The following is a 15,571-nucleotide window of genomic DNA, read 5'->3' as shown; positions in this document are numbered from 1 at the left end:
AACACCAATAAAAAATAAATTTATTATTTAAAAAAAAAGAAACATTACAAAAGAAAATATTACCTGGAAAATAAAAGCCATTTTCATCACACAAAAAAATAAAAATAAAAATAAATAAAAACCGGTTTCTTGCAAATATCTTTACCTTCTGTATAAATTTTTTCCTTAAATTATGCTGAAAGAACACTCAAACTTTTATGATACTTAGATCTTGGGTGAATCATTAATTCACATGTTAATTATCAACAATTATCTATTCTTCTTGGTAAATGACAGGTTACAGGGATAAAGTATCCTAGGCTGCTGGGATGTCCAAAAGCTGGGCTTTTCAGCTGCTCTGGTGAGAAAGGGCATGGTATTGGGAGACCAGGCGTTAAGTGAGGTTTTCTGGGAATCTAATTAGTTGTATGCTGCGTGCTAATCACATAATTCCTAATAACTAATAACAAGGCTATGTCAGATAAATAAGGTAATTTTAGCACTAAGTTTAAAGGTAATTTAGTGCTCTTTACAATTTTTAAGTTCGATAAATAAATAAATAAATAAATAAATAAATAAATAAATAAAATTTTTAAGTTCAATTCTGGCTTAACCAATGATATACTTTCTTGAGTGTAAAAGAAGAGTATAGCTCCAGGTATCTATCATACCAGGGCTGAAATAAATTCTGATACATGTAATCAACATGAGCATTATCCTTCTGGAAAGCTATGCCTCAGGTTGTTGGCTTTGTGACCTTAGAAGATCAAGTATGCCCATTTTACCATGGCTTCTAAGATTCAACTATTCCAAAATGCTTATTGAATATTGATTCTTTAGAATAATTTTAATATTAAATATAGCTTCTCTAATGTAGAAATGTGCTTAAGAAATTGCTCTGCTCTCCAGATCTTCTGTAGATGCACAGGATGTCTAAATGGGACTCTATCCGCACGGTGGCACAGATGTACTGAGACTGCAGTATAGATGCAGTTGGGTCCTAATTCCAAGGTTCTTGAGAACAGGCCAAGAACTTGGAACTTTTTTTCTGTAGGCAAAAAACAACCACAACAAAACCAATAGCTTTTTAAGTCTGGAAGTTACAGGATCAGATTTCTTCTGAAGACTCTGGTAGAATTAAAGCAGGGGATTCATTATAGTGAATTTAGTGGGGAAGAGATTGGTGACAAGTGAGCTGTTGCAGGAAATTGCACGCAGGAGAAGAATGAAGAGGGATGGAAGGAAGGTGAGGCAGCGGGATGACAAGGCTTTTGCAAAATAGGATCCCTGGTTTCGGTGACTGGCTGGATCATAGGGAGACAAAGAGCAAAGTCTCAAGGACTACTCTAAAGACATTCTCTGGAATGTCTTCATTCCAGAATCTCTCTTTTTTTAAAAATTTTTAAAAAGATTTTATTTATTTATTCATGAGAGAGGCAGAGACACAGGCAGAGGGAGAAGCATGCTCCCTGTAGGGAGCCTGATTGGGGACTCGATCCCAGGACGCCGGGGTCACGACCTGAGCCAAAGGCAGGTGCTCAACCACTGAGCCACCCAGATGCTCACCCCCTCACCATTTTTTAAAGGAAGATATATTTCATTCTTTTCAGACTAAAATATTTTCTTCAAAATTGTTAGGTATTTCCATATATACTTGATAACAGATGTTCTGTAGCAGTTCTAACCAAGAAGACTGCACAGTAGGAACAACAACAAAGCCATCAGAATTTGAGAGCAGCTTCTGGCCTAAGGTAGATGGAAAATACATCACCCACAGAACTATAAGGTAGATACTGTGACACCATTTCAACAGGCACAGCACACGAAACTGTGAACCAGTTTCCACAGGGCATGAACAGATTCAACCAATAATCCTCCCAGCTTTTTTGATGAGCTATTCATAGATTTGTGCCTTTACAAATACTATGTGTTCAGATTGATCCTACTGAAGAAAAGCAGAGCAAACAAAAGAACTGCTACCAAAGAGCTCTTCAAATTTAAATCACAATGAAAAGTTGCAAAAAAAAAAAAAACACTTCTTAGATAAAAGAGGATTTGCCAGTTTTTATTTTTTAATATCTTCTCCCTCAGTAAGACAAAGTACTAAAACATCTCATCTAAGGTATCAAAGTGCATGGAATGGAAATACCAAAGTACTTTGTAGCAATTTGTTGGGTCAAAAGTCTCTTTGGTGGAAAAGGAAAATTTGTCAACTAGTCTAAGAAGCTGTCACTCTAATTATGTAAATAGCAGAAGGGATGTAGGACCTTTGTGGGGAGGCAATTTAGCAGCACATCTCTTGGTCCTATGACCATACTTAAGGAAATATTTTAAAATCAACAAAAGCCTTAAGTAAAAACTGCCCATTGCAAAATTATTTATAATAAAGGAAAACTAAAAGCAACCAAAGCGTCCAAAAGTAAGATGCAGTTCAGTAAATTTATTCACAGTTTGAATTATGTTTATAAAGATAGGAAAATGCTCGTGTTGTAATATTAACCTGAAACAAAAAAAAAACAACCCAGCATATGCAATTGCCGGAGTCTATCATTTAAAATTAACATTTTAAAAGGTATTGAAAATTGCAGGATACGATATAGCAAGCAATAGAATGGGCATCTTTTCCAGTATTTCCTCTGTCTTCTAATTTTCTATAATTATCATTTTTTAAATGTCAGTTTGGAAGTTGCATCTGGTTTGCACATTTATTTTCTAAAGGTACTCTACAGCTTTAAAAATTATTTTCTAAAACAGTTTTCTAAAATATCATGTCCAAAAGCAAATATTTTGCATAAAATTCAAGAAAAGCATGTTCTTACATATTAATTTTATAAACTACAGAAAGGAAATAGATGGTATCATTGCCCCCTTCTGTACCTTCAGATTATCCGGCAGCTCTGATCGCCCGGCATACCCAGGGTTCATCGTTATAAAGACAGCGCACGTGGGGTCAAGTTTTAATTCAGTTCCTTCAAACACTAGTATATCGGCCCCTGCATTGATACCTGTGGGCCATCAAGAATGAAATGACTTAGCAATTCACATTTAAATGTGAGTTGTGCCATTCATCATCCCCCGGGGTTTCTACTGTGTTGACATGATCCAAAGACAAACCAGCCCCATTACCTCTTTGGATAGTAAGAATTTGTTGAGCAACCACAGACAGTACTTCCAAATCAATTCTGTTAAACTCATCAAAGCAAGCCCAAGCTCCACAAGATAACAGTCCCTGGGAGAAAAGAATAATGAAATTTTTCAATTTTATCTGATTGAATATCACATTGAAATGTTGCATTTTCACCTGATATTTTCAAGGATTTAATATCCTATCAAGGAAATTGCTTATTCATCTTTATCTTTAAAGACAGCATATTGTTTTTTATTAGAAATTCATTATTCTGCACAAATAAGGAGTTTGATCAATTAGAAAACTGTCCATTTGGTCGATAGCTTTTTACTTTATATCTTTTGGCATCTGTAATCTCAAGGCTTTTCTTACTTTTTATATACAAGTTGATTTTGTTTGATTTTTCTATATGGACTTCATAGAATAGATTGCAATATTCCTCTAAATAAGAGGACTTTTGTTGCTAATGAGACTATTTTGTGATCTGAGCACCTTTATAGCACCTACATACTACTGAGGCCCTAGTTTGCACTTCCAACTGACAGCTACCTCACAAATGTGTGCCATTTGGGTTAAAGAAAACTGGACCACCAAGTTTGAGTAGCTCAGTCCATATTCAAATTTACTTAAAAAAATCAATTTGACATTTATTGACTGCATATTCTATAGATTGTATATGTGTGTGTGTGTGTGTGTGTGTGTGTTTCACTGAGTACCTGGTATACGTCAGGCATGATGCATGTATTTTTTATGCAAAGAAACTAAGACTATAACTTAAGGATGTTAAGTAATTAGACAAGGCCACATAGCTAATAGTGGCTGACTTTGGATCTGTACACAGTTCCATCTACCCAAACACATTGGAGTAAACGTGAACTCAGTGCATTTTGTAAAATAGTACATTTTCATTTGTTGGAGAACACTGTGACTTTGCTCTCCATGTATAATAAGAGGATTAGAAACCATAGAGAGCAAAAAATACTTATGAAGTCACTTATTCAAATAGTTATAAGGATTTTGAGATTTTTAGTAGGAAGACCCATGTCTTTTTTATTCAGTACCCCTGTTATTCAGCATGATCCTAACATTAAGTATCTACATAACCAATAAATACTTATCAGTAAGCAACTAATACCATAAGTATATGAATCTATATCAAGGAATTAATGTTATATATATTCAAAAATTGAATAGTACATACCAAACTTTTCTTTAAACGTTTAAGAATATGATGGCTATTCAAACTAAACTATAGAGACTCTTTTAGATTTATTATCTCTTTCTTAAAAAACCATTACAAGGTTGTATATCATTACAGAGTATGATTAAAATGGCTCTTTGTCATTCAATTGTTTTCTTGCTATTTATTATAATTTTGACTTTTAAAATCTTATCCTAGTTGTTTCAGCATCACAAATGTAGAGACTTCTTATATTCCAAATCTATTATAAAACGACCAGGCCGTATATCAGCTACGAACAGTTTGCTGTCTAGGGTAGGATTGGTATATTCTTTTTTATTAGTTTGATTTTCTTTTTAGATCTTAACTTTTCTGAAGAAATTTTGAAAAATAATTATGGAATTTTTAAAAATAAGAACTACAGAATCTTTACAGAAAAACAGATATTAACAAATAAACAGAACCTATAATCCCAAATGGATAAGTCTTGTGTTCGACTGTTCCAGCTAACAGTTTAAAGGATAACAGGCTGTAGCAACAAAGTGGTAAAATGACCAGACATTCCTAGGTTTATAGACAGGGATGTTACATTTTTAATCCCCCCACCTTTTGCAATCTTACAGACTCCTAAGAGTGGATATCTGACTCAGAATAAGAAAACAAACTAGGATTTTAAGCTTGCAAAAAGAAAAAGAATTAACTAGAGGGTATTTATGACAGTAAATTACTGAATCATGACTTGTTAGTAACAAGAGCTACAGGCTAAAGAAAACTTTAGATTCCCCACAGTCTTCCCATGATGTAGTGGTTCTCCAGTTTTTAGCTGCCCAATACATCGAAGGGACACCACTCATTGCTATCAATAATACTGACCCGTTTGAGCAGGAACTGGATACACAGGTAGAGCTCCTGCTCAGGTAAGCTTTGGAAATAACCCTGCTTCTCTGGAGAATGGAGACAGTGCTTTGATTTTACTTAAACTACAAGAAGTCTCACTTGCATTGAATTATGTTGCATTATATATAACCTTCCTCTCTGATTGGTTATCATTTTGTAAAGAAATTAGTCAATTCAAACCTTAAAGAATTTTCCTAAGGCCAGATAATCCAAGCCATCGGAGCAGTTGAAAACAACACACTGCTTGGCCACTGCTTTTGCTAAATCTTTGGTCGTTTCAGTCTTTCCAGTGCCAGCTGGCCCTTCAGGAGCTCCTCCGAGATGCAGATGAAGGGCTCCAAACAAGGTTCTGAATTATAAGAATGGAGCAATCTTTGTAAAATAATGCCATTTTTTAGTATACATTACTAAAAGAGGAAAAGTTCAAACTGAGAGCCAAATTTTCCACTTCCTTTTCAATAACTTCTTCCTTCCCACGAATCTCTGAAAATCTCTGACTGTGCATTCCTTCATTACATTTCACTTCTGAAGAGGTGATTAAATATGACAGAACCAGAACAAATGCACTTGAAATTCAATGCTGACTCTGGTCAATATGGAAAATTCAGTTGATGCCGAACCACCCACTTCCCCGAATGGCAAGCACCTGGCAATGCTACATTAAAAAAAAAAAAATACTAACTTTTGAGATACATAGCCATTTTTGAAAGAATGTAAAGGAAATCACTAACGAGGAGAAAATGCAAAATTTTCAGTAATTAGCTGCTAAAGCTCTAGAGGTACATATTGTTTTGGGATCTGCATACAAACACAGTGCATTTACGACCACATAGAAACAGAAAAATTCTGTGTTTTTTTTTGTTTTTGTTTTTTTTTAAGATTTGAGAGACAGAGAGAGAGATCTAGTGGGGGACGGGGTGGGAAGGAGTAGAGGGAGAGGGAGAGAAAGTCTTTAAGCAGACTCCATGGTGAGCCCAGAGCCCAATGCCAGGCTCAATCTCACAATCCTGAGATCACAACCTGAACCAAAACGAAGAGCTGAATGCTTAAGCTTAACCAACTGTGCCGCACAGGTGCCCCCAAATAGAAAAATTCTTCTATTGAGCAAGGTGAAGAGCTGGAATGGGTTCACCTATGCAAACCTAGAAGCCTTGAAAAGCTGATTTATCTCTATATGGGAACTAAAATTTCTGGAGAAGGACAAAGAGAAAAATCAGCTGCAGAAGAGATAGGAAGCTTACCCTTCACTGCAGCACCCAATGAAGAGCCTACATCATTCATGGAGGTAGGGTCCAAATTTCCATTATCCATGGGCACATTTACCCAAACTGGGAAATTCACACTGAAATTTTGTTTGGGACCAAAGAAAAACCTGAAGCCCTTTCAAGAGACAAACATGCTCCACATGGACACCTCTACAGCTGAGAAAATGTAAGACTTCATGGGGAAATGACTCTTACTTTTATTATGAACTCATAATAAAAACCAGAGAGAAAGAGTGAGGAAGAGAAAAAGAGAGAGAGAGAGAATGATCAAAATTAAGAGTCAGACTTGCGGTGCCAGGCAGACAAAGGTGTGGGGGAATTAACTACATACATGGTACTCTTTAATATTCTGGTGGTTTATTCTATGAGATTTTAAATAAAAAGCAATAGGAGCCTCTGTGTAGTACAGTTGGTTAAGTGTCTGACTCTTGGTTATGACTCAGCTGTGATCTCAGGGTTGTGAGATCAAGCCTCACGTCAGGCTCCACTGAATCTGCTTGAGTTTCTCTCTCTCTCCCCCTTTGCCCCTCCCCCACACGCTCTTTCTCTAAAATAAATAAATCTTTTTTTAAAAAGTGACATAAGAAAATAGTGAGAAAAAAGTCAATTTCATAAAAGAGACAACCTGAAATCTAGCAATGAAAAAATATAGTCACTGGACCTACTAATAAATTACCAGATTAACTAGCAGAGTAAACATGAAGAAACAGAATTCTGCACTACAAGATAAATATGAGGAAATCACCCAGGAAGATATCGAGATGGAATATAAGTACAGGTGAGAGATCAAAAAAAGGAAGAGAATGGGGAAAAGGCAAAATTAAAAAAGCAATGCCTATGGGGTGCCTGGGTGGCTCAGTAGTTTAAGCACCTGACTCTTGGTTTCAACCAGGTCATGATCCCAGGGTCTTTGTGCTGGGCATGGAGCCTGCTTAAGATCCTCTCTCTCAACTCCCTCTGCCCCTCCCTTCCTCTGTCCCATACATACATACATACATACATACATACATACATACATAAATCATTCTCTGGCTGAGAATTTCCCAGAATTGAAGAAATATATGAACTAAAAAGTCTCAAGTGGATAAATAATAGTCACCCACATCTAGTAGCATTACAGTGAATAACAATAAAGAGAAAATCTTAAAAATTACAATAGAAAAAAAATACCTACAAAGGAATCATCATAACAGACTTCTCAGCAGTGGCAACAAATGCCAGGAGAATGATATCTTTGGAGAGCTGAGGGGAAATTATGGTTCACTTATAGTTCTATACCTAGCTATCCTATCCTTTAATAATTGAATGAAGACCAAATTTTGTTTTAAAAAGCATTTTTAGACAAAGACTGATAGAGCTCATTACTTGCAGAACCCCACTGAAAGAATTACTAAAGGATGTTGCCTAGTAAGAAGAAAAATTAAACCAGAAAGGTGGCAAAGGAAGTAGCAATGGTGAGTAAAGACAATGATAAAAATTTTTTGTTAAATGTATGCAAATACTAGATGTAAAAAATATGTAACACAATAGAAATAGAGCAATATATGTCAGATCATCTTATCTTACAGACAGTAAGGCTGGTCACCTAGCACAAGGGCACATAGAAATTGGCTAGGAAGCTTGTCAAAGAGAGGTGAAGAGTAAAGATCTTTGGAAAGAATTGTTAACTGTGTTGTTTATTTCCCGTCCCTAATGTAGAAAAGAAGAAAGCACTTGTTCCTCTTCCAAGCTACCTGAGGGGTTTTAGAGAACTTTTCAAAAAGCTTGGCACACTGTCTGACCCCTGGAGTTTAGGGGCTGGGAATTCAATCACAACTTAAAATATTTAAAGTCAAGAAAATGCCTGTAGCTATTCCTGATGGCAGAGCCAGGGGAAAACAGTGACAGTGAGACAGATGTACTCATACTGCTGGCAAAATGAATGCCTATTTATCATCTGACCAGATCCAGATCTCATCAGAAGGGAGCTATATTTGAGTCATGTTGAGTGGGACTGTCAGGAGACACATCTAGAATCAGAGAAGATGCTGAGGTGAGTGTCCATGTGTTGGTTGACCTCAGAGACTGAAGCAGAAGTCACCAGCACCCAGCCAGAGAAGGCATCTTGCACAGGTGACTGGGGTGGGGAGGGGTTTCCAAAGAACCCACATAAGTATCTTATGGGAGATCTGGCACATCTGGGCTTGTGCCCTCACTGAGGACACTAAACAGCCAAGAGATAGCTGCCACAGGAGATACTTGTCTAATGTGAACCCACCTCTCCTGTTCCTTCTCCCCTCCTCCATTAACCCCCAACACTGGAGGAGTCGCAGGTGAGCTATGGAGGGATAGATGCAAAGGACAGGGTTAAAACTGCAAATGACTGCCCACACTTGAATCCCCAAATGCAGGCCTGGAGCTTGTATCAAGCTTGAGCTGGGAGGGAAGGGGAGTTTGGTTGTTTTTGTTTTTTAATTATTTTTTTATCGGAGTTCAATTTGCCAACATATAGCAAAACACCCAGTGCTCATCCCATCAAGTGCGGAAGGGGAGTTTTAAATTGGATGAAAGATGTTGGCTTTGACATTAGACCCAAATGGACTTTTTAATATTTGAAAAAAAAAACCACAAAATTTTAATTTAGCTTTTGACAATAATTTGGAGTACGAGAGATGGGAACTAGGATTAAAGTTGTTAAAGCGCCTTGATTATTCAGAAGCACAATAGGAGAAAATGTCAATGGAAACATCTATAGGTTAGCTAATGGAGGTATCCAGCAGGCATGTAACACAAGTATACAGGAGAGACACTGGCTGGAGTTACAGATTTATGGATCTTCAGAATGTAAGCTAGTAAAGCCTGAAAGTGGATGAGAACATTTGAGAAACCATGATGCATGAGACAAAATACCCTGTGAAAACAGAACTCTAGAAAATTCTGTGTTTCGGGGGAAGCCATGGGTTGCCTCAAATGATCTGAAAAAAATAAAAAAAGAAAGCTTCAAGAAAGGATAAATGAACAATGTAAACAACAATAGCAATATTGGGCAATACTTAGCTCCAGAGTTGAGAGGAGAAAGCCAGCAGAGAAAGAGAAATTGAAGGTAAAGTTGACGGGGTATTGAGAGTCTAAGAAAGGATAATGTAGGATATATTTACCAAGTGGAAGCTAATCTGGTTCTTCTAAAGATTTAGTGGCCTAGGGTGAGTGAAATTTAATTTCCAGTAGACCCTTAAATTAGTGAGTTTACCTGTAACATCGATCAGTGAGTGGGGTAATAACCAGCCGAGGAGAATTACCCAGATACTCATATCCATACCGTAAACCAGCATTGATCATCTTTGTTTCTAAATGATTTTCCTAGGATAAATCAGGAAAAATGAAGTTAAATAATAAAATTTTAAATAATATGAAATCTCAAACTTCTTAATAGATAATTGCCAAGTTATAAACAACACCTGGCACTTGGGTGACTCAGTCAGTTAAGCATCTGCCGCCGGCTCAGGTCATGATCCCCAGGGTCCTGGGAGGGAGCCCTACATTGGGCTCCCTGCCTTGTAGGGAGTCTGTTTCTCCCTCTTCCTCTGCCCCTCCTCCTTGCTTTCAAATGAATAAATAAAAAATCCTTAAAAATTTTTTCAATTTCCAGACATCCTTAAATTCCACAGAAGAATTCAATAACTAATTTCTTTGGATAAGTAACTGAAGTCAACGGGTTCAATTTTTTCCATAGGTACCTGTGGAAAATATATTTGTCCCTTATATTTCCTATATTTTCTTTTTTTACTTGCTAATGCTTTTTTTTTTAATTGAGATATAATTGATGTACAATATGAGTTTCACATATAAACATAATCACTCTATATTTGTGTATATTATAAAATAATCACAGTAAGTCAAGATCTATCATATGTAAGTACAGTTTTCTAATAATGAGAATTTTAATATTTACTCTTAGCAACTTTTAAATATGCAGTACAGTATTATTAACTATAGCCAACATAACGTGCATTACATCCCCATGACTTATTTATGACCAGAAGTTTGTAGTTTTTTGACTCTCTTCACCCATTTCTCCCATCTTCCCACTCTCAGCCTCTGGCGAACCAATCTGTTCGCTGTATCTACGAGCTTGGTTTGTTTCAGATTGTACATATACGTGGGATCATATTGTTTTTGTCTTTGTCTGACTTATTTCACTTAGTATAATGTCCTCAGGGTCAATCCATATCATTGCAAATGATGGGATTTCATTTTTAACGACTGAATAATATTCCATTGCACATATATACCACACCTTTATTCATTCACCTGTCAATGGACATTCAGGTCGTTGCTATAGCTGTTATTGGAAATAATGCTGCAATAAACATGGGAGTACATACACCTTTTCAAGTGCCTTTATTTTCTTTAGATAATATCCAGAAGTGGAATTGTTGGATCATATGATAGTTCGATTTTTTATTTATATTTTTTAATTTTTTATTTTTTGAGGAGACTGCATACTGTTTTCCAGAGTGGTTGCACCAATTTATATTCCCACTAACAGGGCACAATGGTTCCCTTTTTCCCCACCCCCTTACCTGTATTTGTTATCTTTTATCTTATGATAATGGCCGTTCTAATAGGTGTGACGGAATCTCTCACTGTGGCTTTGATTTGCATTTCCCTGATGATAAGTGATGTTGAGCTTCTTTTCATGAACCTGGTAGCCGTCTTTATGTCTTCTTTGGAATAACGTCTGTTCAGATCCTTTGACTATTTTCAAAACAGGTAGTTTTTGCTATTGAGTTGTAGGAGTTCTTTATGTATCTTAGATATTAACCCCTTATCAGATATGATTTGCAAGTACTTTTTCCACTCAGGAAGTTGCCTTTTCATTGTGTTGATGGTTTCCTTTGTTGTGTAGCACTCTTTAGTTTGATGCAGTACCACTTATTTTTGCTTTTGTTGCCAAGTCCAAAAAAAAAAAAAAAAAAATCATTGCCAAGCCTGGGTTAAGGGGCTTACCATCTATGTTTTCTTCTAGGAGTTTTATGGTTTCAGCTCTTACATTCACGTCTTTAATCCATTTTGAGTTAATTATTGCCTATGGAGTAAGACAGTGGTCTAGCTTCTGTATTTGCTATGTGGCTGTTCAGTTTTTCCAACACTATTGACTGAAGAGACTTTCTTTTCTCCACTGTATATTCTTGGCTCCTTTGTCATAAATTATGTGACATATATGCCTCGGTGTATTTCTGGGCTCTCTGTTCTGTTCCATTGATCCATGTGCCTCTTTTTATACCAATACCATTCTGTTTTGATTATTCTAGCTTTGTAGTATAATTCGGTATCAGGTAGCATGATGCCTCCAGCTTTGTTCTTTTTCAAGATTTCTTCAGCTATACAGTGACTTTTGCGGCTGCATACAAATTTTAGGACTGTTTTATTTCTGTGAAAAAATGCCATTGGGGGCAGCCCAGGTGGTTCAGCAGTTTAGCGCTGCCTTCAGCCCAGAGCGTGATCCTGGAGACCCAGGATCGAGTCCCACATCGGGCTCCCTGCATGGAGCCTGCTTCTCCCTCTGCCTGTGTCTCTGCCTCTCTCTCTCCCCCCCCTCTCTGTGTTTCTCATGAATAAATAAATAATCTTTTTAAAAAATGCCATTGGAATTTTGACAGGGATTACACTGATTCACTGGGAGCATTTTAACAACGTTAGTTTTCCAATCCACAAGCATAAGGTATCTTGCCATTTATTCGTGTCTTCTTCAATTTCCTTTACTAATGTCTTAGAGTTTTCAGTGTGCAAGTCTTTCACCACCCTGGCTAAATTTATTTTTAAGTATTTTGTTCTCTTTTATATAAGTGGGATTGTTTTTAAAATTGCTCTGGTAGTTCATTATTCTCCTATATTTATAATTAATTGTTTAATTCATTTTCACTACTGGGTGGGTATTATGTTATCGCCCTTTTACAGATAAGGAAACTGATGCTTACAGACAGTAAATAACTTGCCCAGGTCATACATCTGGTAAGGATTCCATTGTGAGCTCCTATCTACTACCTCTCCTATGGTTTTCCAGGCATCTGGTTCTCATCTTTTCTTTTCCCACTCCCATACCACTTCAAGTCTTTCACAGAAGTGAATCTGCTAAGGATTTTTGAGTCTGTATCCTCTCACACCCTCAGTTCCTTCTTCCTCCTGTCGTCAGGCCCACCTTGCCCATTCTACTAACTGTTCCTATCGCCTTCCCAGTTACGACTGCCATCACCACCCGTCCAGGTGTCCTGATAAGAGCCTTCCTTCCAGATCATGTTTCTGGTTCCTTCAATTGATCAACAAGAGGAAGCTTTCATGATTAAATCACAATAAAAGTCTGATTTCTTACATTCTTTAGATGTGTCAAAAATCTAGAAACACACAAAAAAAAATCTAGAAACACAATTTTAAACTGCCTAGTTCAGATATTTTACAGATTCAGCAGGCATAAGGACTCATTTAAAATGAGTCATTTTTTATAATTACTCAATTGATATGTGTCTATATGTGTATATGTATTTATACAGAACTATACATTTGAATATGGATTTGGATATTAATGAAGATATAGTCTTTTGTACAGATGATATATAGTCTTTGGCTGCCTTCATCTTCAGTCTGCAGAATGCTTGTTTGGGTACAGTCAGTCATCAGCAAAAAATCCTATATTATCATATATACTATTTCCCATGCAAGCAAGCAAGCACAAATTAAAAAGCTATGAGCTGAAATTGCCATGTAATAACACTCAGTGATATCACTTACTTGCCAATAATACCGAAGCTGACTTAACCACTCAAAGTCAGAGTCATCACTAACTTTTTTTTTAACAAGCAATGTGAGGACATCTCTAGCATGGACGTCTAGCACCACGAGGGCTCCCAGAGTAACACGATTCTGCTTGGACAATTTGCCACGGACCAAAGTTACAATATCATCAATTTGCATGTTACATTTTTCCAAGTATTGCTCAAGAGCCTGGAAGAAAATAAGAATTAATGTGATCAGAATTTTTCTGAACAAAAATATTCTCAGCTGGTATGAATACAGAGTGGGTTGCTTTACAGTTTTTCCATATGACATATTTTAAAAATAAATTGCGGGTTTTTTTTACTTGCAAAAGTATTAGGTGAATAAGGCCAATCTGGCCAGATGCAGTGGACACACGTGGTTTGTATCTACTCAACAGCCTTTCCCTTCCTGTCTCCACTCTCTGCTCTGGGGTCTGGTGAGCTGTCCATCACCTTCCCCATCTCAAAGGCAGCGGGGGTGTGTGGGGGTGATGTGTGACCCAACCAGAGCCAGTCATTGTTCTTCCCAGGAACTGCTGTATAGGCAGAGGGGGAAAGTGCTTTCCACTAGGCCCAGTGGACTCAGGAGCATGCCCATCTGAGGCCACCGCAAGCCTTCAGCCCCACTGCGGGACAAAGGCCACCAGAGCCAAGCAGAGAGAGAAGAGGGTGGAAAGAAGAGTGGCTACTGCAGCGCTGATGCCCCGAGCCCCTGGTCCCAGCTGCTGGGTCGTGCATCCCATCAGCCCCTTAGCCCTGAGCCCTGCCATGCTCACTTATGGGGCTGGATTTGTGCCACTTGAAATGGAAAGACTTTAATAAACAAAACGTCCAACTTCGTAGTTTATGGTAAACAAGGCCACTTCTGAGAACCAGGCTTGCTTTGGGATCTGTTTGTTTGTTTCTGGTTTTTTTGTGGGCTAAATCTAATTAGTAAGTTAAAAAAGAGAAGAGGGTTGATGATGAAAATCAAATTAGAATCAATGAAACCAGCTATGCTTACGGGAGGTGTCAGCGTGCTCCAGCAGGCTGCGGTGGTTGTGTTCCCCACTCTAATAATGTCTGATAAACCCTGGGCACCAAGGAGTGCATTTTATTCCTTCAGGACCAGGCAACTGGTGATGATGTAACCAGAGAGCATTTCCAAGAACGAGAAAAATGTTGAAGGATGGTGCTGGAGACCGCAAACTGTTTCTCTACGGGACACTTTACTTATTTCTTGAACTATTTTATCTTTGCCTTTAAGGAGGTAATTTGTTCAAAGGTTTGGTGCTTGAACACTGCAGCCTCCATATTATTTACATAATCAATTGCTATTAATTCTCCTTGTAGGCAAGTGAGAGAGATACGTCTGTCCCACCCATGTTTAAAGAGATAAAAGTGTTGAAATTCTTGGAGACAATTAGTGAATATATTAAGTATATTGAGCATATAAATGAGTAAGAACCAATTTGCTCCTAAGAATGTAAGCCACACGGATGGGTCATCTTAGTTTTCTCATCAGTAAATGTGAGGAACTCTGAGAACCTTACTAGTTCTCACATTCCATAGTTCAACAGAAAACATAAAATAAAAATTTAATGTTTAAACCTGACGGTCCAAATTATATGTCCATAAGAATTTATTACTACACACCGTAGCTGAATGTATTTTCCTATACTAGGAAAACAGATTTAGAACTAAAATTTAACTTCAAACTGTGATAAATGGAGTTCTTTAGGAACAAATATTATGTGAATCAATGAGAATTCAGATTAGAGATAGAAAAGAATCATGATACTGATAGCATTTTTGTTACATTTTCTTCCTTGTAAATCATTCTGTAAAAGGAGCTAAGGAACCTAAAGGTTACTAGTATTATATGCTCCCAAAATAAACCCTGCCTGAAATCAAATATTTTTTTATCATACCTGGATCCTTCTACATATGCAATGATACAGTGGCTCAAAATCACATCACTATGTGCAACATCCTGAGCTCTGTGATAGCAGTGATTCTTTCATTCATCTCCCACGGACTAGTTCCACAATCCACATTCACTGAATAAATAAATCCCAACAGGTCCTCTGGGAGCATGATTGTAGAAGATATAGGGCTTTTATAATATCAAGCTTAGACAACCTGGTGTGTTTGCCGAGAATGGAAGTATCCAGTCTTCTAGGAGGCTGCCAAGAGTCTCCAGCTGCTCAACCACAGTCATCAGTTTCAAATGTGAACCACACATTAATTAGGGGAAAAAAATTATCAACACATACAATACTAAAACATATGCTAGCCTCCCATGATAAAACTACATGTTAAACTTCTAAAACCCCATCAACGCTATTGA

General features: G+C 37.3%; 1 protein-coding gene and 1 long non-coding RNA gene across 6 annotated transcripts in view; one reads left to right on the top strand and one right to left on the bottom strand.

Moving 5' to 3' along the window:
- DNAH7 (dynein axonemal heavy chain 7) overlaps positions 1-15,571 on the bottom strand; it is a 233,335-nt gene that overhangs the window by 140,231 nt on the left and 77,533 nt on the right. For all 4 annotated transcript variants that reach the window (XR_013372697.1, XR_013372696.1, XM_077884754.1 and 1 more), the window contains exons 23-27: positions 13,217-13,429; positions 9,678-9,787; positions 5,364-5,532; positions 3,106-3,208; positions 2,857-2,984 (exon numbers count right to left, since the gene is read on the bottom strand). Coding sequence is in view for 2 of the 4 variants with exons in the window: in XM_077884754.1 (XP_077740880.1) it covers positions 2,857-2,984; positions 3,106-3,208; positions 5,364-5,532; positions 9,678-9,787; positions 13,217-13,429 (723 nt within the window). In the remaining 2 variants the exon portion in view is untranslated. The remainder of the gene's footprint in view (positions 1-2,856; positions 2,985-3,105; positions 3,209-5,363; positions 5,533-9,677; positions 9,788-13,216; positions 13,430-15,571) is intronic.
- Positions 1-15,571, top strand: part of LOC144305698 (uncharacterized) — a 136,406-nt gene that overhangs the window by 105,206 nt on the left and 15,629 nt on the right. Inside the window, exons 4-5 of one of the 2 annotated variants that reach the window (XR_013372702.1) lie at positions 7,820-7,902; positions 8,393-8,480. The exons of the other annotated variant lie outside the window; for it this stretch is intronic. This is a non-coding gene — a long non-coding RNA (uncharacterized LOC144305698). The remainder of the gene's footprint in view (positions 1-7,819; positions 7,903-8,392; positions 8,481-15,571) is intronic. 2 annotated transcript variants of the gene reach the window in all.

This window comes from Canis aureus, chromosome 36 (genome assembly GCF_053574225.1).
Source record: "Canis aureus isolate CA01 chromosome 36, VMU_Caureus_v.1.0, whole genome shotgun sequence".
Taxonomy (NCBI): Eukaryota; Metazoa; Chordata; class Mammalia; order Carnivora; family Canidae; genus Canis; species Canis aureus.
Note: the sequence above shows the minus strand (reverse complement) of the source record. Positions and strands in the feature narration are given on the sequence as shown.